Source organism: Heteronotia binoei, chromosome 18, assembly GCF_032191835.1.
Source record: "Heteronotia binoei isolate CCM8104 ecotype False Entrance Well chromosome 18, APGP_CSIRO_Hbin_v1, whole genome shotgun sequence".
In the NCBI taxonomy this organism is placed as follows: Eukaryota; Metazoa; Chordata; class Lepidosauria; order Squamata; family Gekkonidae; genus Heteronotia; species Heteronotia binoei.
The window spans coordinates 4,239,953-4,266,714 of NC_083240.1; the positions used below are offsets into that span (position 1 = coordinate 4,239,953).

At 46.0% G+C, this 26,762-nt stretch overlaps 2 protein-coding genes across 4 annotated transcripts in view; one reads left to right on the top strand and one right to left on the bottom strand.

The window, feature by feature from the left end:
- Positions 1-26,762, top strand: part of MTOR (mechanistic target of rapamycin kinase) — a 137,594-nt gene that overhangs the window by 47,376 nt on the left and 63,456 nt on the right. For both annotated transcript variants that reach the window (XM_060259562.1, XM_060259563.1), the window contains 2 exons: positions 6,093-6,255; positions 8,505-8,650. In XM_060259562.1, coding sequence (XP_060115545.1) covers positions 6,093-6,255; positions 8,505-8,650 — 309 coding nt within the window. The remainder of the gene's footprint in view (positions 1-6,092; positions 6,256-8,504; positions 8,651-26,762) is intronic.
- On the bottom strand, positions 14,056-25,403 carry ANGPTL7 (angiopoietin like 7). Of its 2 annotated transcripts, XM_060259492.1 has the most exons (5): positions 24,870-25,403; positions 18,357-18,457; positions 17,229-17,423; positions 15,601-15,799; positions 14,056-14,257 (listed from the first exon to the last, which is right to left on the bottom strand). In XM_060259492.1, exons 1-5 carry the CDS (start codon positions 25,240-25,242, stop codon positions 14,064-14,066), a joined length of 1,062 nt encoding a protein of 353 aa, XP_060115475.1. In that variant the 5' UTR covers positions 25,243-25,403; the 3' UTR covers positions 14,056-14,063. The 2 variants fall into 2 exon arrangements, with proteins under 2 accessions (XP_060115475.1, XP_060115476.1); XM_060259493.1 differs by lacking the exon at positions 17,229-17,423.

Genomic DNA, 26,762 nt, shown 5'->3' on the forward strand with positions numbered 1-26,762 from the left:
TTTCTCTCGACCAGAACACATATTGACCCAATCAATCTGCGGGTAGTTAAAATCACCTATTACAACACAGTTTTTACGTTTAGCCGCTATCTTTAAGCCTTCCATCATATTATAATCGTCCTCTCTCTTTTGATTTGGTGGGCGATAACAAACTCCCATAGTTAAATTTCCTTTTGGGCCCTCTATTTCAACCCAAAGCATTTCTAAAAGTGAATCTAATTCTCTGATCTCAGCCTTACTGGACCGTATATCCTCTCTGACATACAGAGCCACCCCACCTCCAACCCTTCCCTCCCTATCCTTCCGATATAGCTTATATCCAGGAATCATGATGAATGCAGGAGCACCTTCATGTACTCCGCACACACCATGTGCATATCTCAAAAGCTGTCATTAACATGTAATATAGCTTAGTATAACTGGAGAGCCAGTTTGGTGTAGTGGTTAACTGCATGGACTCTTATCTGGGAGAACCGGGTTTGATTCCCCACTCCTCCACTTGCAGCTGCTGGAATGGCCTTGGGTCAGCCATAGCTCTGGCAGAGGCTATCCTTGAACGGGCAGCTGCTGTGAGAGCCCTCTCCAGCCCCACCCACCTCACAGGGTGTCTGTTGTGGGGGAGGAAGGTAAAGGAGATTGTGAGCCGCTCTGAGACTCTTCAGAGTGGAGGGCGGGATATAAATCCAATATCTTCTTCTTCTTCTTCTTAGCAGTTCCCAGACTGTAGTATGCCACAAGAGAGTTGCTGGCATTCTTCTGGATGTAATTAAAATCTTCCATGAACCAAAATCACTCATTCTCATTCTCATTAGAGGTTGCCTGCTGGTTCTCTGGATGAGTCACTGCTCTAGCTTGCCACCTTCCATTTAGCCACAGCTGGGAATAAGTAATTCTTTAGTGGGTGTACAGAGGACACTGCATGTTGCATCTATGCTTGAATCCACCTTAGGCACAAGCTGAGTGTTTGTGGTGCAGTGTTGGATTTACTTTCTCTATTGTGGTGGCCATCACAGGATTTTGTGGCAGAGAATTTCATGAGTTCGGGGCATGTTACAAACACTGCTGGTTCTGAAAAGATAGCTCTCATTTCAACCAGCGGTGCATTTAGATATTTTTCTCTAGAACTGATGGGCTTTCTCTCTCCTTCCATCCCTCACAGGGTGTCTGTTGTGGGGGAGGAAGGTAAAGGAGATTGTGAGCCGCTCTGAGACTCTTCAGAGTGGAGGCGGGATATAAATCCAATATCTTCTTCTTCTTCTTCTTAGCAGTTCCCAGACTGTAGTATGCCACAAGAGAGTTGCTGGCATTCTTCTGGATGTAATTAAAATCTTCCATGAACCAAAATCACTCATTCTCAATAGAGGTTGCCTGCTGGTTCTCTGGATGAGTCACTGCTCTAGCTTGCCACCTTCCATTTAGCCACAGCTGGGAATAAGTAATTCTTTAGTGGGTGTACAGAGGACACTGCATGTTGCATCTATGCTTGAATCCACCTTAGGCACAAGCTGAGTGTTTGTGGTGCAGTGTTGGATTTACTTTCTCTATTGTGGTGGCCATCACAGGATTTTGTGGCAGAGAATTTCATGAGTTCGGGGCATGTTACAAACACTGCTGGTTCTGAAAAGATAGCTCTCATTTCAACCAGCGGTGCATTTAGATATTTTTCTCTAGAACTGATGGGCTTTCTCTCTCCTTCCATCCCTCGCTGCCTGTGCTGATAGAGGTTTAGATTCCTTGTTGAAATCCAACTGGTTGTTTTGTACAGAAGGAACATGAGAGCTCTTATGCAATTGCTACTGTGTGTGGCAGGCAGGATTTGGTGGATATGTGTGTGCGGAAAGCATTTTGAAGCCTGAGCTTTGACCTCTAATCCACCTTGCGGCTTTGTGAACTAAGGCTGGGATCACGGAGTTCCAGCTTTTCCTGGATTTAAAAGCCACATGAGGATCTCTTAGCCACAGAGACAAGCTAAGAGTTTGGCCTTCATGGGGTAGAAGTGGGGATTGTGTTGTGGGTGTCATATTCAAAGTCCTAATTCAGGGCAGTCATCCCAGTTCCACATTGAAGAGCACAAGCTTCTTATCCTGAAGGTGAGAGCAGACGGTAGTGGCAGGGGTTGGCTCCCTCTAAAGCATGGATCTCAGTACAAAGTGAGGAAAGTCTCAGCTGAATCCAACTGATGGTCACATAAACACATGAAGCAGGCTTGGTCCATCAACATAAGTGTTAGCTACTCAGACTGGCAGTGGCTCTCCAGGGTCTTGGGCAGAGGTCTTTCACATCACCTATCTCCATGTTCCCTCTAAGCTGCAGTCTTGCGAGCAAAAATTCTATTTCGTGAGCTTCTGGCATTAAAGTTGTGAGCTGCTGGCATTAAAGTTGTGAGCTACTGCATAAATTAGTGTGCTCTGGGGCCATCCTTCCTGAGCTAAGACAAAAATGCGTGAGCTGGAGGCTCAAAATCTCTGAGCTAGCTCACGCTAACTCAGCTTAGAGGGAACACTGCCTACCTCCAGATCCGTTTTTAACTGGAGATGCTAAGGATCAAACCTGGGACCTTCTGCATGCTCTATCAACTCAGCCACGGCCCTTTCTCCATCCTAATTCCAACAGCATCCAGCCAGAGGTCTCCAAGAAGATCACAAACCAGACATGAAGTCAGCAGCCCTCCTGTTTTCTATTCCAGCCTTCCAAAAATCAGAGGCATACATTCATAGAAAATGGCAGGCTGACTTCCAAGTGGCTACTGAAGAGCCAGAGGATCCATAGAAAAGGGGGGAAATAGGCAGGCAGGGGGCAGGGGGGATATCAGGCGCAGGAGTCTAGAGTCCAAATGCAGAGTTAGCCTGTTGCTCAGGCAACAGACTAGAAACAATGTAATGGGGTCAGTGAGGTCTCCTTCCTTGTCATTTTTCCTACGGCTAGCTTTTTCTTTTCTATTCTTGGCAAGAGCTCTTGCCATTCCATTGAGTAAGCAATCAACTTATTTGCTGCTGGCCAATTGCCTTATAAAAGACTGTGAAATGTTTGCTCTCCACTCCAGAAATGGTCTTTTTGCCCTAAAGGGAGCGTGTCTAGCTTGGAGAAGCTTGGCTGGGACAAAATATCTCTCTTTGGCTGCAGCTGGGACAGCGAGGGGACCTTTGAACAAGGGAACTGCCTCATTCACTGTAGGACTGTGAGTCTGCCTAGGCCTCTGTGGATGGCGCCATCTGTTAGTGGCTGTCTACTCAGGCAAGGGTCTTTCCCAGCTCTGCTAGCTTTTCTATGGAGATGTGGGTTGAACCCTAGGGGCTTCCATGTGCAAAGTGTGTGCTCTACCATTTGAGCAGTGTCCCCTCCCCATAAAATGTTTATATTTTTTTATTTCTTCAAGTCCAGCAGGGTCACAAGGCAAGTTGGTCCTTCTGGATGCACCCCCAACAAAAGCATCTTTCCCCTCTCCGTGTCACATTTATCTCTCTCTCTTGCTAAGCATTTGTTTATTATTTATTTATTAAATTCTATTTGTTAGGCGTCCCTTTCCTGCGATCAGGGCTCAGGGTGGCTTAACATCAGAAGCAGATTCAATAAATAATAGAAGTAAAAAAACATTTAAAATGCTTCAACATCAATAATAATAAAAATGCACTGTCCAGGATGGTGAAAATAACTTCAGTACCCACCAGCCCCCTGGGGTGGAGGCGATGTTGAAAAGGTGAGAGGAGGGAGATAGGGGTTCGAGAACGCCAGACTGTGACTATCATCAACCCAGTGCCTGGCAGAACATCTCTGCCTTGCAGGCCATACAGAAAGGTAATAAATCCCATCAGGTGCAGATGTTCTCTGGCACAGTTTCACCAGGCGGGGGCCAAGGCCAAAAAGGCCCTGTCCCTAGTCGAGGACGGCAGAATCTCTCTTGGGCCAGGGATCACTAGAAGGTTCTTATTGCCAGAGCCTAACGCTCTTCCAGAGAGAGTTGATCCCGAAGATGTGGGTTCCTGACCGCTGAGAGCCTCAGAGGCCAGTGCTCCAGTGGAGGCCTGTGCAGCTCGCACATCACAGGCTGAATGTGTGCCACCCAAGGGGTCCCTGTGAGGACCCCTGCAACTGCCTTCTGGGTCAGGCACAAGGGCAGGCCCTCATAGAGCCTTGTTATATAACCCTTGTAATTAGTATAATAATTAGAATAACTCTTGTTTTATAAAGCTTTACATAACTCTTGTTATAATTCCTACTTGCATCCCCAGATAACCTCCTGTCCTTTTTACCTTGCGTCGACTGCAGTTGCTTCTAAGAACCTGCATCTGTTGGGTTGTAATCCTGCTTTGTCTTGTGGGTTTGGTTTTCGATTTCTAGAAACCGCCCCGCCCCCCCCCCCACAAGATCCTTTGAGCTTTGCGGAACTTCTAATGTTCCAAGAAATACATTGAATTCCAGAGCATGGTATCAGTTGCAGATAGATCGTCAAAGCAGCATGTGCTGCTTTTTGGTTCTGAAACCCTGCTTTGTGTAAACCGTTTTATCTCCAAATTGTGTATCCTTTCCAGTCAGTGAGGGCTTCTTGACATGCACCAATCCAAACTTATGGGAAGCAAGTATTGTCTTTATGGTTTTTCTTAAAGAACTTGATTTGAAATGAAAATTCATTGCAATAAGATGCAGGTATAGCTGAATCACTTGGATTCATGTGGTTCATGCAGGAGCCAATAACTGAGCTTCCACAAAGCCTCCTGACAGTTAGACAAGCTGGAATGGGTCCAGAAAAGGGCGACAAAGATGGTGAGGGGTCTGGAGACCAGGTCCTATGAGGAAAGGTTGAAGGAGCTGGGCATGTTTAGCCTGGAGAGAAGGTGGCTGAGAGGTGATAGGATCACCATCTTCAAGTACTTGAAGGGCTGTCATATAGAGGATAGTGTGGAATTATTTTCTGTGGCCCCAGAAGGTAGGACCAGAACCAATGGGTTGAAATTAAATCAGAAGAGTTTCTGGCTCAACATTAGGAAGAACTTCCTGACCGCTAGAGCAGTTTCTCAGTGGAACAGGCTTCCTCGGGAGGTGGTGGGCTCTCCTTCCTTGGGGGTTTTTAAACAGAGGCTAGATGGCCATCTGACAGCAATGCAGATCCTGTGAATTTAGGGGGAGCTGTTTGTGAGTTTCCTGCATTGTGCAGGGGGTTGGACTAGATGACCCTGGAGGTCCCCTCCAACTCTATGATAAAGTTCAGAAGATTTAGGAGCCATTGCTATTGACCATGAGCTCCCTTTCTGGCTGTCTTGGCCACTAGCCCACACTCCCTGCAGTGCTAAAGTGCTTTTCACAACAACAGAGACGAATGAGGAAGTTGCTTACAATTTGAAGGGCAAGGAGGTAGGCACCCTCCAAGCCATGTGAAGATGCATCATCCCTGGTGGCTGTAGTAGCTGCTGAAAGCTTCTGATAATAATAATAATAATAATAATAATAATAAATTTTATTTGTACCCCGCCCTCCCCCGCCGAAGCAGGCTCAGGGCGGCTAACAATACGGTGACCAATGGTGCACCAACAATAAAACAGTTACACTAGAAACATTAAATTAACATTAAACTAACCTTAAAAGCCTGAATTAAAACAATTAACTAAAACATTTTATGACGCTATCCTTGACACTCTTCTAGTTGATGCTGATGGCGGATAATGCAGAGGCTCATTTGCGAGTCCTTTTGTGAACTTTTTTGGCTTCTGCTTCTCTTTTTCAAAATGACTTGCTAGAGGAGGCCTTCAGGAGAGGGTGAAAAATGTGGCATTCAGGAGAGAAATTAGCATGGGCTGAGTAGTTCTTTGGGCAAAACATTATAGTTCCTGTATGATTAGGGTCCTGCTGGCTGTTAATTGTATTACTTCAGGGCTGTTCTTATTGTAATTACCAATTGGGCTGTTGCCAGGGTTGGATTCCAGCTGTGCTGGAAGAAAGCTGAGTTTATAAGTATTTTAGATCAACATAACTGGTCCCCAAAGACTCCCAGACCTGGTACCCCATTGGCTTTGTTAGAGCCTCGGTGGGCTTGTTGGCATTAAGCTGTTCATCATTTGCTTGCTTACCACCGCTTTGCTCCTCTCCCATCCCCACAGAGACCTGTTCAACGCTGCCTTTGTTTCCTGCTGGTCCGAACTGAACGAAGACCAACAAGATGAGCTGATCCGTAGCATTGAGTTGGCGCTGACCTCTCAGGACATCGCAGAGGTCACGCAGACCCTGCTGAATTTGGCAGAGTTCATGGAGCACAGTGACAAGGTAAAAAATGCCACTGGAGAAGACTCCTTTTTGGAAAGTTGGGGGGGTATGTGGAGGTGAAGAAGAGGCTCAGCCCAGCCTGGAATCTAGGTTCACAGAAGTCACTACCCCACAAAAAAATTGCTGCTTGTGGGGCTTGTCTTTGTACCCCTGTGTGAATCACTTGTGGCCTAAACAACATACGAAGTGATGGTTGTGACATTTCCCCTACCTGATCTCTTGGATGTGATTATTACTCACCACTGGTGACCAGCCGTGTGGCTGTTGGCAAGCCCTGACTTGGATGTTACACTTGCATCCGCTGTTGCCTTTTGGGCATACCAGACTTACTGACTTCCTCGGTGCAGGAACCAGAATAGAAAGCCTAGAAAGCAACAGGAACTCCAGGGCTGAATCTGATGATCTTCCAGCTGACTTTTCCAACATGTATGTGTCTGATCAGCCCTTTATATTTTGCCAGAAGGACTGCTTTGGGCCTTGTGGTGCAGACCAACTTAGCTGTGCCTCTGCTACAAATGGTTTATACCTCATCTCTGGAAACTCAGGGATGCCCAGTGAGCCCTACCAACCCGACGCAGCTGCTGTCCTTGGCTTTGGACTCTGGTGGTTTCTTGACTGTCCTGCGTTCTAAAAAAAAAATCCTTTCAATTGAATGAGCAGTCAGATATGTGAACTCCTTCAGGATGCCCTCAGAGCCTCCTCATTATGATCATTTTCCCTCTATTTCCCTTGATGAACTGGCCTCCCCCTCTGTGTTGCCATCTTCACTGTTTTGTTCTTCATTGTAACCATCGACCTCTCTCTCAGCCAACAGAGCAAATCCGTTTGAGGTTAGAAACTCTCCAAATATAGTATCTTAATTATCTTTATTTTCTTTATTTTGGGAAAAAAAATCTTCCAGCTTAGTTAGTTTGCAAGCTGGGAGTCCTGTAGTGCAGTCCTCTGCCTCTATCCCCCTCTTATGTTTTCCCATGGCTACCCACAGAGGCTGTTCATACTTTTTTAAGGACTTCTGAGTACTCTCTTAGTTAGGTACAACTAATTGTGAGGTGGGTGGGGCTGAGAGGGCTCTCATAGCAGCTGCCCTTTCAAGGACAACGTCTGCCAGAGCTATGGCTGACCCGAGGCCATTCCAGCAGGTGCAAGTGAAGGAGTGGGGGATGAAACCCGGTTCTCCCAGATAAGAGTCCGCTCACTTAACCACTATGGCTGACCCAAGGCCATTCAGCAGCTGCAAGTAGGAGTGGGGAATCAAACCCGGTTCTCCCAGATAAGAGTCCGCTCACTTAACCACTATGGCTGACCCAAGGCCATTCAGCAGCTGCAGGTAGGAGTGGGGAATCAAACCCGGTTCTCCCAGATAAGAGTCCGCTCACTTAACCACTATGGCTGACCCAAGGCCATTCCAGCAGCTGCAAGTAGGAGTGGGGAATCAAACCCGGTTCTCCCAGATAAGAATCCGCTCACTTAACCACTATGGCTGACCCAAGGCCATTCAGCAGCTGCAAATGGAGGAGTGGGGAATCAAACCCAGTTCTCCCAGATAAGAGTCCGCTCACTTAACCACTATGACTGACCCAAGCCCATTCCAGCAGCTGCAAGGGGAGGAGTGGGGAATCAAACCCGGTTCTCCCAGATAAGAGTTCGCTCATTTAACCACTATGGCTGACCCAAGGCCGTTCCAGCAGCTGCAGGTAGGAGTGGGGAATCAAACCCAGTTCTCCCAGATAAGAGTCCACACACTTAACCACTATGGCTGACCTAAGGCCGTTCCAGCAGGTGCAAGTGGAGGAGTGGGGAATCACACCTGGTTCTCCCAGATAAGAGTCCACTCACTTAACCATTATGGCTAACCCAAGGCCATTCCAGCAGCTGCAAGTGGAGGAGTGGGGAATCAAACCCGGTTCTCCCAGATAAGAGTCCGCTCGCTTAATCACAATGGCTGACCCAAGGCCATTCCAGCAGGTGCAAGTGGAGGAGTGGGGAATCAAACCCAGTTCTCCCAGATAAGAGTCCTCTCACTTAACCACTATGGCTGACCCAAGGTCATTCCAGCAGGTGCAAGTGGAGGAGTGGGGAATCAAACCCGGTTCTCCAAGATAAGAGTCCGCACACTTCACCACTACACAAAAAGAAGCATTTACAATTTTTCAAACAGTTTTTGCAGCGTACCAAATTAGAGTATCCTTTATGCAGACTCCAGGTCTAAATTGTGAAGATAGAAAGCCATTCTGTGTTCTGTATTGCAGGGCCCACTGCCACTGGGGGATGACAATGGCGTCGTCCTGCTGGGAGAGCGAGCCGCCAAATGCCGGGCCTATGCTAAGGCCCTGCACTACAAAGAGCTGGAGTTCCAGAAGGGTCCAACGCCTGCTATCCTGGAGTCTCTCATCAGGTAGGGGCAGTTGTACAGTTACTCTCTTGCCCAGTTTCTGCGCCTGAAAGTTGGAGAGCAGCAGTGAACCACTAGGCATATATCTTAGATGGTCCTGCTTATGTGTGCCGCAGTCCTCTGGTGGGGAAGTGCTGGAGGGGAGAGAGGCAATTATCATTTTACCACTGGGACACATCTGCACTCACTGTAGGCAAGCCAACAAGATACACACTGTTCAGCTGGTGAATGGCTTGTGAGCACTGGGGCAGACTCTTGTCTGAGTGCTCCAAAGGCGTGCCTGTATTTGGCACATTGCTGATGTGTGTCCATGCTGTGAATGGGTATCAGTGAGGTGACTTTTAAGAACTGACTTTGGTCACGGACCTTGAAGAAGTTTACAAAATGGCTTCGGTCTTCATGCGTAGCAAAACCTTGCTTCCTTCTTGAACTCGTGCTGGCAGAAGTGAGGCCACAGCTATCCTTGTGCCACGTTGTACTGCACTAGCTATAAAGGGAGGTGTAAATAATCCATTTTAGTCTCTGGACCGTTTCCTAAAATTATGGGCAGTCTGTGCATATGCTTGTGTGTGTATCCCTCGAATCATCCCTTTCCCTTTTCTACTAAGGTCCAAAGACAAATTTTGGCACCAGGAGGATCTCTCCTTTCCACGTCATCCCAGGCCAAAGTAATAAGTGACTTTCAAGAGACTTTACGTAAGGGACATTTGAAGACCTTTGCTAATGCCATTTTTTGAGCGCATAGATACCGTAAATAGCAGTGCAGTTTATGATGTACTTGGACTCCCGGCATCATAGCGGCTTGGGGATTAGTCCAGAGATTTCTGAATCAATTGGCTTGGCAGCAATAACAAAAGTGCTTCAGCACAATATAAGCTCATAAAAACTCTGGGAATTGACCCTCCTTGTGTCTTAAAATACCTTCATCTGGTATTCAGATGCCTCAGGCCAAGCGCAATAGAAACGGTACAGCTCTCGGCCAGCAGTTTTGCAGACTTCCTTTGCCTCTGCTGGAAGCGGCTCAGCACTTCTCTGCTACTGATGTGCAGTTTGAAAACTTCTCGGCACATAACCGAACCCTTTTATCATGGTGTTGGCTCCCTCTCCCAACTTGTTCCCCCCCAAAAATTGTTTAGTCACAGAATTGTTTTCATTTTGCCCCAGTTTCAACTTTGTGGAAATAAATGTGGCATTTATTTTCTCAATAAAGTAGGTGCAATGAAGAGAGGAATGGACTGGGGAAGGGGAGAGTTCAGGGTGAAGGTTGCTGCTGTTGGTTTGTTTGCTGTCCTACATTACTGGAAGAGCACCACAATATACCTCCCTTTCTGAATTCAAAAAGGGAAACTCCTGACTTGATTGACTTATGTATACTTATATGTGAGATTTTCAGATATATAGAGATAGCTCTTCCCTTCTTCATAAGTCTTTCATGTTATCTTGGAATCCCTTTGAGCAGCAGAGACCGGGGTCACCAGAGGGCTGGTCAGATGTTATGTTAGAATAACCACCAAGTTCCCCATGTCCCCTTGCAAGCAAGCCACACACACATATTTGCTTGCCTGCTCTCCATGTCCCTATCAATACCCATGGTGGGGACAAAGCCAGGCAATGTTCCAGATGATTGCATGTGCTGTATAATGCAGCCGCAACTTCTGCTTTCCTGGCTATGGGGGCTTTATCATGGGGATGGAGAGTGACCCCTATTTTGCAGCAGTAATTGCTGTGTTTTATTTAGCCTTTATTATGTTTGACACGTTGCTGTTCTGGTAGTGCACTTAAGCTGCATACCATTTCCACTGCACTTCTAGGCTGTAGGATAAACATTCCTAGGCTGTTAGATGTCCATCTGATATACCTGGCTGCAGCTACAGAAGGCAGGGTGAATTTGGCCTGTTTGGGCGAATAGTACTTGGGAAGTCCCTCCCTGTTCTTTTTTGGGCTGACATAACTGAAATGAGGTTTTATAGCACATTACAGAAATGTGGCTTTATAGGAACAACGTCCAAATGATACTGCCCATTTGAGCTGCCGTGGTGGCTGGATTGGTGCTTTCTAGTCTGCCAGGACCAAGGTGATTTCTTAGTAGCCTTTTTTCTTGGGTCAGAATCCGATTGGTCAGAAACCTCTCTCAGATATCGGTTTCCCCGTGTTCATCTGGACTGTGTCTCAGTCATTCCCAGCCAATGACAAATTGTCAGTCTGAGAGCAGTTGTACCAAAGTTGTCTGAAATCAATGAACCAGGGCAGCTGACCTTTTGAAAGCACTATAAGTAACAGCAGAGCCTTCTGCAAGGGTCATGAATGGTACTTGGAGTGTCTGCCCTTTTCTCCTGCTGCAGGGACATTTGTAGGAAGCTCGCTTATCCAAAGTTGTATCACTGGTCCCTGTACTTGCCAGCTTTGATCCAGGCAAGCAATCTTTACCTGCCCTGCTACCTGAGATCCTTTAACAGGTTCAGCTGTTAAAAAGATCTTGCATTTTGTTCTTTTTTTAATAAAAAGACTATTGGTATCTAAATAGTGGGAAAGGCTTGGTTTAGAGAGGCTGTTTGTTTCTTTCATTGTGTTTGGCTGTAGGCTGATTTCTCTTCTGCTGGCTTGGTTTACTCCTGTGTTGTTGTGGTTTGTTCCCTCCCCTCCCCTCAAGTCAAGTCATTCTTTATTACACAGCAAAAAGAGAAAGAAACGAAAAACTTGTCTTACATACCTGGAAACCAATCTTAATGTCTTGGTTATTAGCACTGAAATGGACTTCCTGATATACCAGATTAGCTTGGCTGAGCTGCTGTTGGTGGATAATGCTGAAATGGATTTGAACTGAAGTATCTGTTAGTTCAGCTGTTATCATACTACTGGAACTGTGGCTGAGCTGTCCTGCTTTCTATCTGGGTTTTTTTTATCTGTTTTCCTCCTGGCGCATGTTAACTACATTCTGCTTCTGCCAACCACCAATTTCCTCTCCCCTTTTATAAGTCTGTCACATCTTATAAGTCTGTTCTGCTCCCAGCCAGCCATTTAAGCGCATTCAAACTGTGGGTTTCTTCTGGAAATCTCTCTCCCTGGGGACAAATGAGTCTGCAGTGGTTGCCTGCTGCCTATCTGCTTGCTTTTGACAAAACTCTGTTAATCAGTCACTAACTTAAATTGCTTTCTTCCTATTCTTTTTCCTCCCAGGTTTAATCAATTGGGGGCTGTTTGTGTGTGTGTGTGTTTAAAAAGAGCTACTCTTGGATCATCTTGGGGGCTGTCCTGTTTTTCAGCAGCTAGTCTGAGGTCTGGAATTTTGCTGCACAGTCTACCTTTCTCATCACAGTGAAGATTTGTATTGAAGCTGTTTATGCGGCAGTTTGCAGGATTGGAAATGGCTCGTGTCACCTGAAATTGCAACAGCCATAAAGCTTATGTACCTTGCAGTGGGTCATCCAAGCTTAGCTGGCTGCGGGAAAGCCAGCCTGTTGCTCGGGTCAGATTGCAGTTTGGAGGGTGAAGCTGGGGTTGCCCTTCCCTCAAAAGCCACTAGCCACAGTACTGCATGGAACTTCCGTATTCAGAAGCAGTATAACTGAGTACCAACTGCTGGAGGCACAGCGAAGAGTGCTGTTTCTTTCAATGTCTTGCTTGTGGGGCTACCCATGAAAATCTGGAACCACCCTGCAGAGAATTAGAGGATGTTGGGCAGGTTTAATCATCTTTGAAGTAACTGGGACTTGCACGACAATTCTGTACATTTTATAGCCTGAGTATATGTGCACAAAGTGGCCCCGTGGTGCAGAGCGGTAAAGCTGCGGTACTGCAGTCCAAGCTCTCTGCTCACAACCTGAGTTCGATCCCAGCAGAAGCTGGGTTCAGGTAGCTGGCCCAAGGTTGACTCAGCCTTCCATCCTTCCGAGGTCGGTCAAAGGAGTACCCAGCTTGTTGGGCTGGGGGGGGGGGGGGTGGAGTGTAGATGACTGGAGAAGGCAATGGCAAACGATCCCATAAAAAGTCTGCCATGAAAATGTCATGATGCGACGTCACCCCAGAGTCGGAAATGACTGGTGCTTGCACTGGGGACTACCTTTACCTTTATATGTGCACATCCAGAGGAAGCCCTGGTGAGATTAATGGCAGTCATTCTTTAATCATGGTGCTTAGGACAGCAGTCTTGAGGTCTGCATTTTGTGTGCACTAGGATTTAAACATGCCCAAATTCCTCTGGATTCTGTCCATTATTCTCTTGCTCTTTCTTGTACCGAATGCTCTTTTTTTTTCATATACTGGGGCATTTTTCACCATACTCCTATTATGCAACACCTATCAGACCGCAGTTTGCCTCTTTTCCTGGAGCAAACGTATTTCTTTTTGAGGATCTCTAAATGAATCATTCCTAAAGCTTAAAACTTTCAAAACGTGATTTAAAAACAAGGAAGTTTATTATAGAATTTGCAAAAAAAATATCCATTATGTAGACATAGCAGTTTTGTGCAGAGCACTCATTCAATGTACAGTACATGCAAATCCACCTGGCATATCTCCCACGCAAGAGTCTTGCATAACAATGTGATCTGCTCTCCAAGTCTTCCCTGTGCAAATTCCAAGTTTTGGCTAGTCAACATATACACGACGCTTCCCAGAAAACTGTCATCTCCCGATGGCAAGACAGCAACTTTAAATTAAGCAAAATCCCTCTTGTAATAAAAAAAAGTGATTAAAACCCCAGACATATGAACTGTGAATCTACTCTGGCGATATAGTTAAGCAGGGCTGCAAGAGAAGAATCCTTCTTGGAAGTGTTTTGAAAACTGATTGAGAACCTGCGTTTGCAGTGTGTGCTTATGCTAACAGTGCATCTGCTCTACACATACGATTATTCCTTATACCTTTTAACATGCATCCAATGCTGCATCATTTGGAATATCAGCCTGCCTTTTTAAAAAAAAGAAACAAAACCCGGTAACAAATACAACGTGTAACATTCAAAATCTGGAATCTGTTTGCTGGCTACTTTTGGCTTCACCACAGCTTTTCTGTGCCGTTGGAAGTCCCGTTATCAGCTTCCATTTTAATTGGCAACTGTCTCAATCTAAGCGTCATCTCCACCTCCTCCCCTTTTGAAACCAAAGGTCATAAAATGTTGCGGAGACTTCCTTTTGGTTACCCTAACTCAGTCCTTGACTGGGTGCTGTTGCAAGAGGCTCCCGGTCCTGGTGTGCTTCTAGTCAGAAAACCTTGTTATGAGAGAGTTGCCAAAGCTTTGGGTCGCAGTTGAAAGTGTTTGGAGGTCTGCGTCATTAGTAATGCGTGAGTCAGCATCCATGTGTATAGCCCTTGTGTTTTTAGATGAGTGGTTGTGCTTTGCTACTTAAAATGTTTCCTTTTTTATTCCCCCACCCTGCCCCATAGTCCCCCATGAAGTGGTGCTGTGGCTGCTGCCTTACTCAACTTTGTTGTTATCCCCTTGGGGTTTGAAGTCTGCTGGCCGAATCTTCATCTCGACCCTTTTCAGGGAATAGGTTTTGCCATGCCAGCCATACCAGGTGATACCATCTGTGCTCTTGTTGTGTTCACCGTTGCGGTAGTAAATCCCATTCAGATTTGAGTCTGTGCAGCAGTTGTACCAATAACCACCTTTCAAGGAGTAAAAACACAAATATGTCAGTAAACCCTGGCAGTCTTCTAAGACAGCGACTTTAAACCAGAGGTGTCAAACGTGTGGCCCAGGGGCCAAATCAGGCCCCCAAAGGGCTCCTATCAGACCCTCGAGCAACTGCCTCTTGTCTGCTTCCTTCTCCTGCTCTCTTGCTTCCTTCTGCGTCTCAGCTTGCTTTGCAAGGCTTGCTCAGTTGCATAGGAGCTACCGAACAAAACCTCAGTTTTCTCCACTGGTTGAGGCTCCTCCTCCTCTTGGTACCCTGAAGAAGGAGGGAAAGAGCCAGAGCTTCCTTTGCCCAGTTCCCTGGGTTCCATGGGAGAAGTACAAAAAATGTATCATTTTTGTGTGTTCTTTTAAAAGTTTATATCTGTGCCACCTAATCTTAAATAGATACACACATGGCTTGACCCAACATGGCCCAACCCAACTAGGTCTCATTTATGTCAAATCTGGCCCTCGACACCCCTGCTTTAAATCTTTCTAACCTAAAAAAAGAAATAAATCTTTCCGTGGCAGCTTGAGCACAGAGGGATTCTTGCATTGGAACAGGATGCACGTTCAGTTCATGTAGCACACTGGCCAAGTTTGGGCCATTCTGTTAACTTTGCCTGAACTGAAAGGATGACGTTAAATGCACCCAGAAGTTACTCTGCGGAGGTAGATCTAATTGTCCAGCAGTACAACCCTAAGCAGTGTTACCCCAAGTCAATCAATTTCCATCATTTGTCCCAGAACTATGAAGGAATAAACTCTCTAAAAGAGAGATCAATATATTATTAAAACAGAGCTTGGACTTATTTTTTTACATCTGAAGGTATAAATAGGATCACCCCAACTGACCTCAGGGGGCCAGGGAGACAACATGGGCAAGAAATGAAGTTTTACGATGTAGAATTTGGAAATGACAGAGTTGCCTGCTTGGACAAACCCCAGCGTGACACTCCCTTGCTCCACTCTGATCTTCCCTGCAGTGTAAGGCCTGCAGGGCCTCAGAGGAAAGACAGTTGCTGCAGATCCTCCTAGGCCACCCTTCCAATCCCCTCTCCTTGCTCCCCTCCTGTACCCCTTCACCCAACCAGAAGTGTCCTGAAGCCCTGTCTCAGCTGCAGCTGCCTCCCAGCCTTGGCTCCTTGATGTGACTGGCCCTACCTGGCTGTCAGATTCTTATCACTGAGCCCACCCTGCATGTTTTGGCAGCATCTCAGCCTGGCTGCTCAGCTGCCAGTTGTCAGCCAAGGTGAGTCGCCTCTGCAAGTCTTGAGGCGAGTCCCATCATTGGATACTTCATACAGGAAGCAGGAGTCAGCATGGAGCCTACCTTTGCGTAACAGTGCACAATGGTCCACACATTTGTCGTTGTCTTTGTCCTTGGTGCTGAAGGCTGTGTTGTTATGGTATCTCATGGAGTCATGAGGTATGTTGCCACTGTAGTTGGCTAGAAACAGGCGGTAGCTGTTCAACTCGTTGCTCAGAGTGAAGTGGTTGTATTGAGCATAGCGGATGTTGCCGTTCCAGTCCTGCCGGGTGGAAGTGAGAAAGCAGCGGAGAGTGACACAACTTCCATTGCCTGTTTATCTAGGAAAATGTTTGCCTGGAATGCATTCCCTCGCAAACTATTGGAACCTTTCTTTCAACATTTATTCTTGTACGGTTTACAAGTCAATCTCGTTTGTTACTCTGCTTCTAAAGTAATAATAGCTTTTAAAAATGTTTACTTAGTTTATAACTCATGTTCCCCCTGTAGGGACCCAGAGTGACTTTGGTGTAGTGGTTAAGTGTGCGGACTCTAATCTGGGAGAACCGGGTTTGATTCCCCACTCCTCCACTCGCAGCTGCTGGAAGGGCCTTGGGTCAGCCATAGTGGTGAAGTGAGCGGACTCTAATCTGGGAGATCCGGGTTTGATTCCCCCACTCCTCCCCTTGCAGCTGCTGGAATGGCCTTGGGTCAGCCATAGTGGTTAAGTGAGCGGATTCTTATCTGGGAGAACCAGGTTTGATTCCCCCACTCCTCCACTTGCACCTGCTGGAATGGCCTTGGGTCAGCCATAGTGGTTAAGTGTGCGGACTCTTATCTGGGAGAACCGGGTTTGATTCCCCACTCCTCCACTTGCAGCTGCTGGAATGGCCTTGTGTCAGCCATAGCTCTGGCAGAAGTTGTCCTTGAAAGGGCAGCTGCTGGGAGAGCCCTCTCCAGCCCCACGCACCTCACAGGGTGTCTGTTGTGGGGGAGGAAGGGAAAGGAGATTGTGAGCCGCTCTGAGACTCTTCAGAGTGGAGGGCGAGATATAAATCCAATATCATCTTCTTCTTCTTCCCCTTACAGTATTCTTCCCTTCTCCATTTTACTTTCACAGCAACCCTGCAAAGTAGGTTAGGTTGAGAGTGTGTCGCTAGCTGAAGGTTACCCAGAAAGCTTCTTTGGCAATGTTAGGATTTGAACCTGAGCCTCTCAGATCCTAATCTGACACTCTAAATCACTGCACCATGCTGGCTCATGTGCATTATCATTTTATGCAATAGGTGGGTATTCATTCAAAATTGTGTGCTTCTTGATTGCTCAGGTTGGGCAGTCTTCTGCACAAGAGGCAGTGGTTAAAGATGAAACACAGCCAGTTATATGTAACTGAGATAGCTGCCTTCAGGAAAGACCTAATTTTCTCGCTGGTTTGGCAGATCTCTAATGTAAGGGGATTTCTTAGTGGCGTGGCAGTCACCCAAAACATGTGCCCTGGCTGTTTTGAGTTCGCACAAATGGCCACTTTAAGAGGAAATACTGAATTGGCAACCTCATCATAGACCAGTCCTAAGAGTTACCTGTACTCACTGGACTGCCTTGAGCTGCTTTTTGGAAGTTGCCCTTGGACTGCTCCACTTTCTAATGGCAGAACTTTGTATTTGCCTCAGTGTTGCCATAGGTCAGCCTTGTGTTCGAAACCAATCACTTGCCTCTAGCTCCACACGCAGCATGGTTGGGCGCCTAGAAAGCCGATGGATGTGTTCATTTCCCAGCCAGAAGTCTCCCTGGATGCTGCCAAACCCTTGCTTGTACTGTTTCCAGTCTCTGTTGAAGGGGATCAGACCAACTTTGCGCCTCTGGATGACGGTCCAGCCACCCCCATCTGTCTCCATGTCGCAGTACACCTGGAGGCATGGGAGCAGGTGTCAAGTCTCCAAATTCAATAACGAGTCATTGTTGAAACAAAGTAGCTAGTTTTTTTATAAGGATGTACTTGGTTAAGTTCAAATTGAAAGACTAAAGATCATACAGTACAATGCCATCATATAAGGTACACTTCAAAGGGATTCTTAAGGGAGGGGCACTATGCAGGGCACATTCACACATTGATGTTACAATTTCTTTCTCAGGCCGGCTTTGGCCTTGAGCGTCTCTGGCCCCAACCTCCCCCGATGCCCAGCCTGAGAAGGCACAGATTATGGCTTCACATATTCCCATTTCAAAGCAAGGCTACATAACAAAGGAAAGGGAGGGGGGTAGGGAGAGGTTTAGCTAGCAGCATTGGAATACAGATAGGCTTTACCCAGAAGGCTCTTTGCTTGAACCAAAGTTAAGTACAGGCTTGACCAAGGTTTTACAGAGACTTGACAACAGGAGCAGTTCCAGTCAGTCAGTGAGGTTAGGGAAGGGTCAGAACACTTTTCATTTAGTAATCTTTGCCAGGCAAGCGTGACTGATCAGAATGATTTCAACAAGCTGGGCTTGTGTCTATTCTGTGTAATCGCATTTTTTTAGCCTTGATGTGGGTTGTTTTTCTGTTGTGGTGGCCCGGCTGTGATTCACTCAACACCCATATGTGTTAAGATTCCAAACCTTCCCGTCCTTGCCGGACTGATATGAAGATTGTTGTTTTTGTGCTTTTAAACTGTTACTTATTAGATTCCCCATTTTTATTTTTGCCTCCTAATTTCATAATGTTATTGCTTTGATTTGTTGGTTTTTTTGCTGCTTACTATTTCTTATTGCATGTTGCAAGCCACCTCTAGAGGTTTTTAGCTCAGGGTGCAAGGGGAAAGCGTTATTTTCAGTGAATGAAACAACATGTCACAGTTCTTTACCTGCAGCTCTGGGGTTCCCAGGAATTCGTCAGGTAGCAGCTTGTAAACACCGGAGGTTCTGTAATTCCTCTGATAGAGGGATGAACAGTCATAGACAGCATCTGGGTGAAATCAAGAAGGGAAGGAAGCAAGTGAGACCAGAGCCCTGGGTGAAGCCAGTCTGCGTTTCGGTCTTCCTGCTCCACCACCCCAATTTCCTAAACCTTAGTAGCGTTTTAGTTATTGAAGACTTTTCCATTACATTTGATAATGAAAAGAAATGTTTCGGAAGTCGGGCATATCATCCAATACAGCTTTCAGATGTAGTTGCGCAGGGAGCCACAAAGTGCCCTAACGTGCCCTGTTACATTAAGCCCACAAAAATATCCGAATTATTATAATTGTATGGTTAAAAGATCAGGAAATTACAGATGCCTAAGGGACCAGAAAGCCTGTCCTTGACCTTAGATACAGATGGGGGAAATAAACCAGATTTTTAAAAAAAATTTAGGACTGTCTTTCAATTTTTCCAATAGAAAAATTGGGTAATTTCAGGGAGCAGTCAAAAAGGCTATGAAATATCTTCCCTTTTTAGAAGGCATGAAATAAGGAAAGGGTTTGCACGTTCAAAATGTATAGCATGAAAAATCCTGTTGGCATTTTCACTTTTGGGAAGCACTAAAAAACCCCTATTATCCCCCCCCCTCCCATTGGAATAAGTGAAATGAAAAACCAAGAGTTTACTAAAACTGTGTGTCATTAACATTTTTATGTAAGTCTACAAATATTAAATGATGCTAATTCTTTTGTATGCTGTAGGCCTATACATTTTTGAGAAGTGTTTTGTTTAAATTTAAATACCGTATTTTTTGCACCATAAGACTCACTTTTTCCCTCAAAAAAAGTGGAGGGAAAAGTGTGTGCGTCTTAAGGAGCGAATACTGCAAAAAATTCACACAAATGCCTCTAAATTCACACAAACAGCTCTAAAAACTAGGTGCGTCTTATGCTCAGGTGCGTCTTATGGAGCGAAAAATACGGTAATTTCGGCAAAAATTAATATGCTATAATGTTGCATTTGAGTCCAGTAACACCTTAGAGGTCAAGAGCATTTTAACTTGATATCCAGATATGCAGGTGGTAGGCCTGCTCTTGTGTCCGCATTAGAGTGTTTCTGTCCAAACACACTTTTTTGTCTACAGCAGAATGTGTTTTCTGCCTCCAACATTTATCCCCCCCCCCCTTTTCTTTATATGTAAAAAGTTAAGATAACTTATGCCTTGCAAGTATTTGGTGCAGCAGTGTACAACTCTTTCTCAAGTATTAGGCATCCTTGTAGTTATTCTTCAGCAAACTGAAGACATTTTTACTTTTAAACTCCATAACTGTGCCAAATAGTACAATTTTATATGATAATGAAAGTATAAATGATGCACTTGTGTTGTTAAATCAGTAAAAGAGATATGTTTGAGAAGGAGTAAATATATTACTAACATTTCTGGCTTTTCCCCTTGTGGCTTAAAATTTTACATCTTTAACTTCAAGTCAAGAGAGTTAGTGTGGTGTAGTAGTTAAGAGTGTTGGATTAATATCTGGGAGACCAAGGTTCAAATCCCCTCCCCACTCTACCTGGGAAGCTTGCTATGTGACCTTGGGCAGTCATACTTGTTCATTCTAACTGACATCACAGTGTTGTTGAGAAGATAAAATGGAGAGGAACATAAGAACATAAGAGAAGCCATGTTGGATCAGGCCAATGGCCCATCCAGTCCAACACTCTGTGTCACATAAGAACATAAGAGAAGCCATGTTGGATCAGGCCAATGGCCCATACAGTCCAACACTCTGTGTCACATAAGAACATAAGAGAAGCCATATTGGATCAGGCCAATGGCCATCCAGTCCAACACTCTGTGTCACATAAGAACAGAAGAGAAGCCATGTTGGATCAGGCCAATGGCCCATACAGTCCAACACTCTGTGTCACAAAAGAACATAAGAGAAGCCATGTTGGATCAGGCCAATGGCCCATCCAGTCCAACACTCTGTGTCACACAGTGGCCAAACCCCCCCCCCCCCAAGTGCCATCAGAAGGTTCACAAGTGGGTCTAGAAGCCCTTCCACTTTGCCCTCCCCAAGCACCAAGAATACAGAGCATCACTGCCCCAGACAGTTCCATTAAATTGCTGTGGCTAATAGCCACTGATGGACCTCTGCTCCATATTTTTATCCAATCCCCTCTTGAAGCTGTCTATGCTTGTAGCCGTCACCACATCCTGTGGCAGTGAATTCCATGTGTTAATCACCCTTTGGGTGAAGAAGGACTTCCTTTTATCAGTTCTAAGCTGACTGCTCAGCAATTTCATTGAATGCCCACAAGTTCTTGTATTGTGTGAAAGGGAGAAAAGTACTTCTTTTCTACTTTCTCTAGGAGAATGATGTATTGGGTCCCCGTTGGGAAGAAAAGTGGGTTGCAAATGAATTGAATAAGTAATATGTCAAATCAGCTGTTTTTAGCCATCTGTTCTTTGCCCCAAGGCACTTACAGAACAGATAGTTCTAGTGGACTATAGCCGGTGAATTGCATACTGCCAAAGAGATGAGAGTGGTGGCATTACCAGGTGTGGAAGGCATGGTGAATATTGGATGGCATATACTTGCACTTCGGCAACATTTTCTTTAGAAAAGCCAGAGTCTGTACACAGCTAGTTAGAGTCTGAAAGGAAGTACCACTGCCACAGCTGCGTTGGCTAAAAAGGAAGGGCTTTAGAGGGGATGGTCTCTTGTAGTTTTGGCTTGACTGTTTTACTTGGAGGCATCTGGAGCACTTTAAAGGTCCCTCTGCTTTGCACCAACACTGTGCTTGTGGGTGGCCACTAGCTTTTCTTGTGTGTGTTGATCCGTGGAGAGGGGGCCCTAGCCTTTTTTGCATGGGGTGATCCATGGGAGGAGGAGGGCATTTGTATAGCATTGCTTTTGATGGCAGCAGATCAGGCCTGGCCTTTTGGACTCTTCTGGCGCTGTGATCAAGGCTGTTATCATGACATTCTTTCTGTCTTCCATGCATAGGCTCAAGTTTGTAGGAGGTAGCTTGGATGACTGCTGGGTAACCAGTAGTCTGGTGCTGAGGCGGATGTTGATACTCCTGTGATGAAGCGAACTGCATCGTGCTGCAGGACAGAGGCTCCTTCCAGGGTGTCCTCATCCACTCTGAGAGAGGCCTCCCATTCCTTGAGCCTTCAGTAACCTTTAGAAATCCCACAGAGATGGGGCTGTACAACATGCAGGGCCCCAAATTAAGCCCGGGCCCAATGGGAAAGAGGCTGTGGGTGGCTTTGACATGCCAATCTGAATTCCTTTTCCTCCTTCCAAATCCATTCTAAAGTGACTAGCAAAAAGCAGAAGACAGTTCAGCAACCAATGTATCAAAAGATGGATTTTGGAGGCTGATATTCAGACAGTAGGGGTTGGCCTTGGGCAAGTCTCCATCCCTTAGTCTCCTCGCCTATAAAACTGGGGTTGGTGATGCCCTAACATCACAGCATTCTTCTAAGGGGGAAGCATTTCAAGTGCTGCATAGAGCACTGGTTGTGCTCCGTGCAGAACCTGCTTTCTAAATGCACAAAGCCCACTTTCCATTTTCTCTGCTCAAATTCCTCCTCCTCGTCTCTTAAACCCATCTCAGAATACTCCCACGCTGGAGTAAGGCAAGGTAGACTTGTGCATATTTGCCATCCTTCAAGCCCAGATACGTTGATCTGAGAGGATGGCCAGGCCTGGAGCCGGCATGCCCGCTTCAATTGTGCAGTTGGGCAGACGAGCCAAGTTAGGAAGTCCAACACGTTTGGGCTGCTCGTGGTCTGTTTTCCGCTTCAGAGCCCACCCGTGTTTGTAAGGTGCCTTCCCGCTCATGCGAGCGTGTCAGCCTTTGGAAACCTTCGTTTCCCATCTGTGTCGGAAATGAACATCCAGCTGCTTCTAGGGGAGAGGCTGTGTCTGGGGAGAATTTTTATCCATCCTGACAGCTGTAGCAGTGCGCAAGCTGAATGGAATGGTTTCCACCTGTTGGGATTAGGTGCCCACTGTGACTTCCTTGTATCCGACGATTCAAGTCCTTCTGCTGCTGCCTCTTGCATGGGATGGAGAAGGTAGAGAGAGAAGTCCTTTTCTCCCTTTCTCACAATACAAGAACTCGCGGGCATTCAATGAAATTGCTGAGCAGTCGGGTTAAAATGGATAAAAGGAAGTACTTCTTCACCCAAAGGGTGATTAACATGTGGAATTCACTGCCACAGGAGGTGGTGGCGGCTACAAGCATAGCTTCAAGAGGGGATTGGATAAACATCTGGAGCAGAGGTCCATCAGTGGCTATTAGCCACAGTGTTTATATATATGTGTGTGTGTGTGTGTGTGTGTGTGTGTGTGTATATATATATATATATATATATATATATATGTATGTATATAAATTTTTTGGCCACTGTGTGACACAGAGTGTTGGACTGGATGGGCCATTGGCCTGATCCAACATGGCTTCTCTTATGTTCTTATGTGCTGGGTTGTTTTGCAAAACCATACTTTGGTTTTGCCATGCCTCTGAGATGACATATTGCAGTTTTTAAAAATTCTGTGGTTTTGGCCTTGGTTTGGGAATAGATTACCTAGGGGGGGATTCTACCAAATTTCAAAACTTTAAGGTCAGGTGAGGTCAATTTTAGAGGTCCCAGACAGGCTTCTAAAATAACCAGTCGCCTGCACTGAGAAAGGATTGTTTTCAAGTGGCCAGGGAGAGAGAGGACTGACTCTTGCTGTCCTTGAGGCTTCAGATAATGAACACGGGTGTGTGTGGGCAAAGCAAGTTAGCAGCATATTCATGGGTTAGGGACTTTCATCCTCTTATTTGCAAGTATGATCTGAGGGGGAGAGTGGTGATGTTGTTAACTGTATTGCATCCTAAACCCATGTGTGTTCGCATATCAAATGATATGAATTTCACACACTCACACTGACCTGTGCTGGCATACTCTCTCTCTTAACCACGTGCATGTAACACAAGCATCACCACCCCCAATTTGGGTGGTGCAGTATAACTCCTTAGTTAAGGACAGCCCATGTCCTTGAGCAATATAAGCACAGGCCATAGGCCAATGAAAAGCTAGTCATCCCCCTGCCTTTTATGTAACTGGAGTCGTAGAGGTAGTCGTCATATAGTGGCCAGAGGGGCAGCTGTGTTCTTCTGGTGCAGGAAAAATAAGCAGAAGTTCCATGACCTCTTAAAAATGGCCACACTGTTATTGCAGTGTAAGCCTTTATGACTAGAGGCCAATTTCATGGAGGTTGTGGAGGGAGAGGCTTTATAAACAGCAAAGTCAAAAGACCATTCTCTGGTACTTATAATTTTTTCCCCTCCAAATATGTCCAACTGAGAATCCACCTCATGAAGCAGACTCTAGTCCACAAATTTTATGTCATGATAAAAACTTGTAGTTTTTAAGGTGTGACACATTTGAATTGTGTGCTTCATTCTAGATAACAGCAGGTTTTTTAAAAGCTGCAGAATCTCACTCTCAGAACCTCAGGCTGAAAAAGTTTGGAACTCGCTTGTAATTTACCAGAGACTTATGCTATGGTCTGCTTCTGAGGAAACACAAATGGAAATTGGGTTTAAAACCAACACTTTCTGTTGAAAATAATCAGCACTTAGGCATTTCTTTATCGGTGTGTTGATAGTCTAGAGATCTTTTATTTTGGATCGCGTGCAACTTTTTACGCAGATTAATCCATGTACTGTTTAAAATAAACTGTCTTTTAAAAGAAAGGCAACACATCTGATAGATCAAAAGCAAGTATTCGGATTGCAGACCCTTTAGACTGTTTGGGAAATGCCTCTTCTGCTTTTATGAGTTAACAGGAGAAGACTGAAATGGATAATTTGATTTTGCCTATTTGGATAGAGGACAGAATAAGATATTTTAGGCAGATTTCACAGCACTGCAGTCGAAAGCTCTGTTCTTGCCTCCTAGATTCAGTTTGTTATCCATGTTATTCATAAGCGCCACTTCCTTACTACCAAGTCACTATGCATAGCATTACAACCTAAGCTGTCATTCTGGGCACTCAACCTTCTTGCAGGGGAATAATCCCCCATTGATGGATGCAATTTGTGGCAAAAACTGAAGGCCTCTCTGAAGTAATAGTTTCCCCTGCAGGCATGCTTTTGGAAATATTCCTAAGGACACCTGTGGAAAATGTTACTTTCAAGGAGGTTTAACAGAGAAAATCCATGGGCTGGAATTCAGTATGCTGGTAACGGATCTTTCTTGGAAGAAAAATCCACATGGATTTTTTCTCTCTCTCTCTCAATACCAGTGTTATGATTTCCACATCTGTAATTTAAAAAGCTTACCCACCAAGAAAATCACTATGCCAGAACTGGCCCCCGGGGAGACACAAGCCGATGGCTGGTTTTTCCCATCTGCATTTATTAGCAGTGGCTCAGCACAGCAGCGGGGGGGGGGGGGGGAATCACCTTACCGGCTGATGTTTGCGTGACGGTTTGGGCCGCCTGGAGCTGCACGATGCCCAGCTGGTTGTTCATCTCCGAGTATTTCCCTTCCACGTCATTGAGGCGCAGGTCCATTTGCTTCAGGGTCCCTTCCAGCTCCATCACCTGCACGAGGGCGTTCCCCATCTCGTCCTCCTGCTTCTTGCTCAGCTCCTCTATCAAGGCTGTCAGGTTGGCCACCTGCATCTTCAGCTCTTTCACCTCCTCGCAGCAACCCAGGACCTTGACGTTCCCGCTGATCACCTTCCTCTTGGGAGGCTTTTGCAGCCATGCCGGATATACGGCCAAAGAGACGGTTATCACACATAACCAAGCCAAATGAGTGCTGACCGGGCTCTGCATTATTTCCCCCCCTTTGCTTCCAGCAACTGCTTGAGAAATTTCTAAATTCACCCCAGATGGAACCAGCTTTAGACTTGAACTGCGCAGGTATGAAAGTCTCTGTAAGGACAGCTGCAAACTAAAACTCCTGTTCTTGCCTCCCCCCCCCCCTTCTCTCTCTCTCTCTCAATGAATGGGTGTTCTCAAAGGTAGAGAATTCACTAGGACTCTGCTCTTTAGAAGCATGTGTGTCTGTCTCTCTAACACACTCAACACAGCATCTTAAATAGCCGTCACTCCTATGTACCTCCACCCCTTGACAGCCCTACATAGCCTGCTAAGCCACTCCCAATTCATCTGTTCATATCAGGTGAAGCCAAGGCAGCTTTAGGGTTTGTGTGCATGTGTGTGTTTGTTTAGGAGGGCGGGAGGCTTTCCATTTCAACCCTACCATTTTCACAGGTGGGAGAGAAGGCAGAGGAAGTCATGGGAATTGCCAGCAACTGGATGTTATTGGATTTTAGTCTTCCCAGTGACTAATATTTCAAAATGCTGAGGAAGTCCTATAAAAGCAGAGGGTTCCGCAGGCTTCGTGATTGTGTAACAGGCTGGATAACTGCCCTCCTCTGCGGGGGTAATCCCATTTCCAAGAGCCCTCGTTAAAAGAGCCAGCGGGAATTGGACCTCCAGTATGTTTTCCTGGCTGTCTCAGCTGGAAGGAGCCAAAAGGCCAATTGGTTTGACATTCCTCTCGAGAGGAAAGCTCCACATTGTACTACAGGCAGATAACCCACCCAGAAGGCCTTTGCAGGGCAGGTTATGGAGTCAAGTCAAGGGAGTGAACGGGAGATCTGAAGTGGCTGGTGTGCCCCCTTCCCAACCTATCAGACCTCATGCATGAGCAGGGTGTGAAACTTCATTGGGTACAACCACTTGGTTTCTGGCATTCCTTGCCACTCCAGAGGGTAAACCCTAAGAAAGAAATGTCCCTTCCTGGCGTTAACCCCCTCCTCTTTGCCTGTTATTGAACCAAAGCGCAGTGTCCATCAGAAGCTAGAAAATGCATAAGAAAAACACATCCATCGTCTCTTTTTGCAGACAATTGCTGTGATTTCTTGAGAGAGTTAAGGCCAGTTGAGTGGTAGTGCTAAAGACTGGAAGCAGCACGGCACGGGACCAGCTGGGGTTTCCCAACTGCCACTACAATGCTGGTCTCTGAGGCCGCCTCCACAGCAGTCTGTAGCACAGACAGCACGTCTTTTCGGTATTGGTGGTGGAAAGTGCTACCAAGTCACAGCCAACTTAGGGCAACTGTGTAGGATTTTCCAGGCAAGAGATATTCATCTGCCTCTGTGTAGCAACCCTGGACTTCTTCGGTGGTCTCCCATCCTAGTAGTAACCAGGGCTGACCCTGATTAGCGTCCAAGATCTGACAAGGCCATACTAGCCTGGCGGCGGTCAGGGCCTTATCATTACTGCCGTTAGTAAAATGCTACAGTGTTGTAGTGCCACAGTGGGGGTAATTCAAGGCAGCTTAAGAG

Coding starts and splice junctions, on each gene's coding strand:
- ANGPTL7 (XM_060259492.1), bottom strand. CDS start 25,242: ATGCAGAGCCCGGTCAGCACTCATTTGGCTTGGTTATGTGTGATAACC. Junction 15,800..17,228: donor TGCTGCGTGTGGAGCTAGAG/GCAAGTGATTGG, acceptor TCCACCCGGCAG/GACTGGAACGGCAACATCCG. Junction 14,258..15,600: donor TTGTGCACTGTTACGCAAAG/GTAGGCTCCATG, acceptor ACTCCTTGAAAG/GTGGTTATTGGTACAACTGC.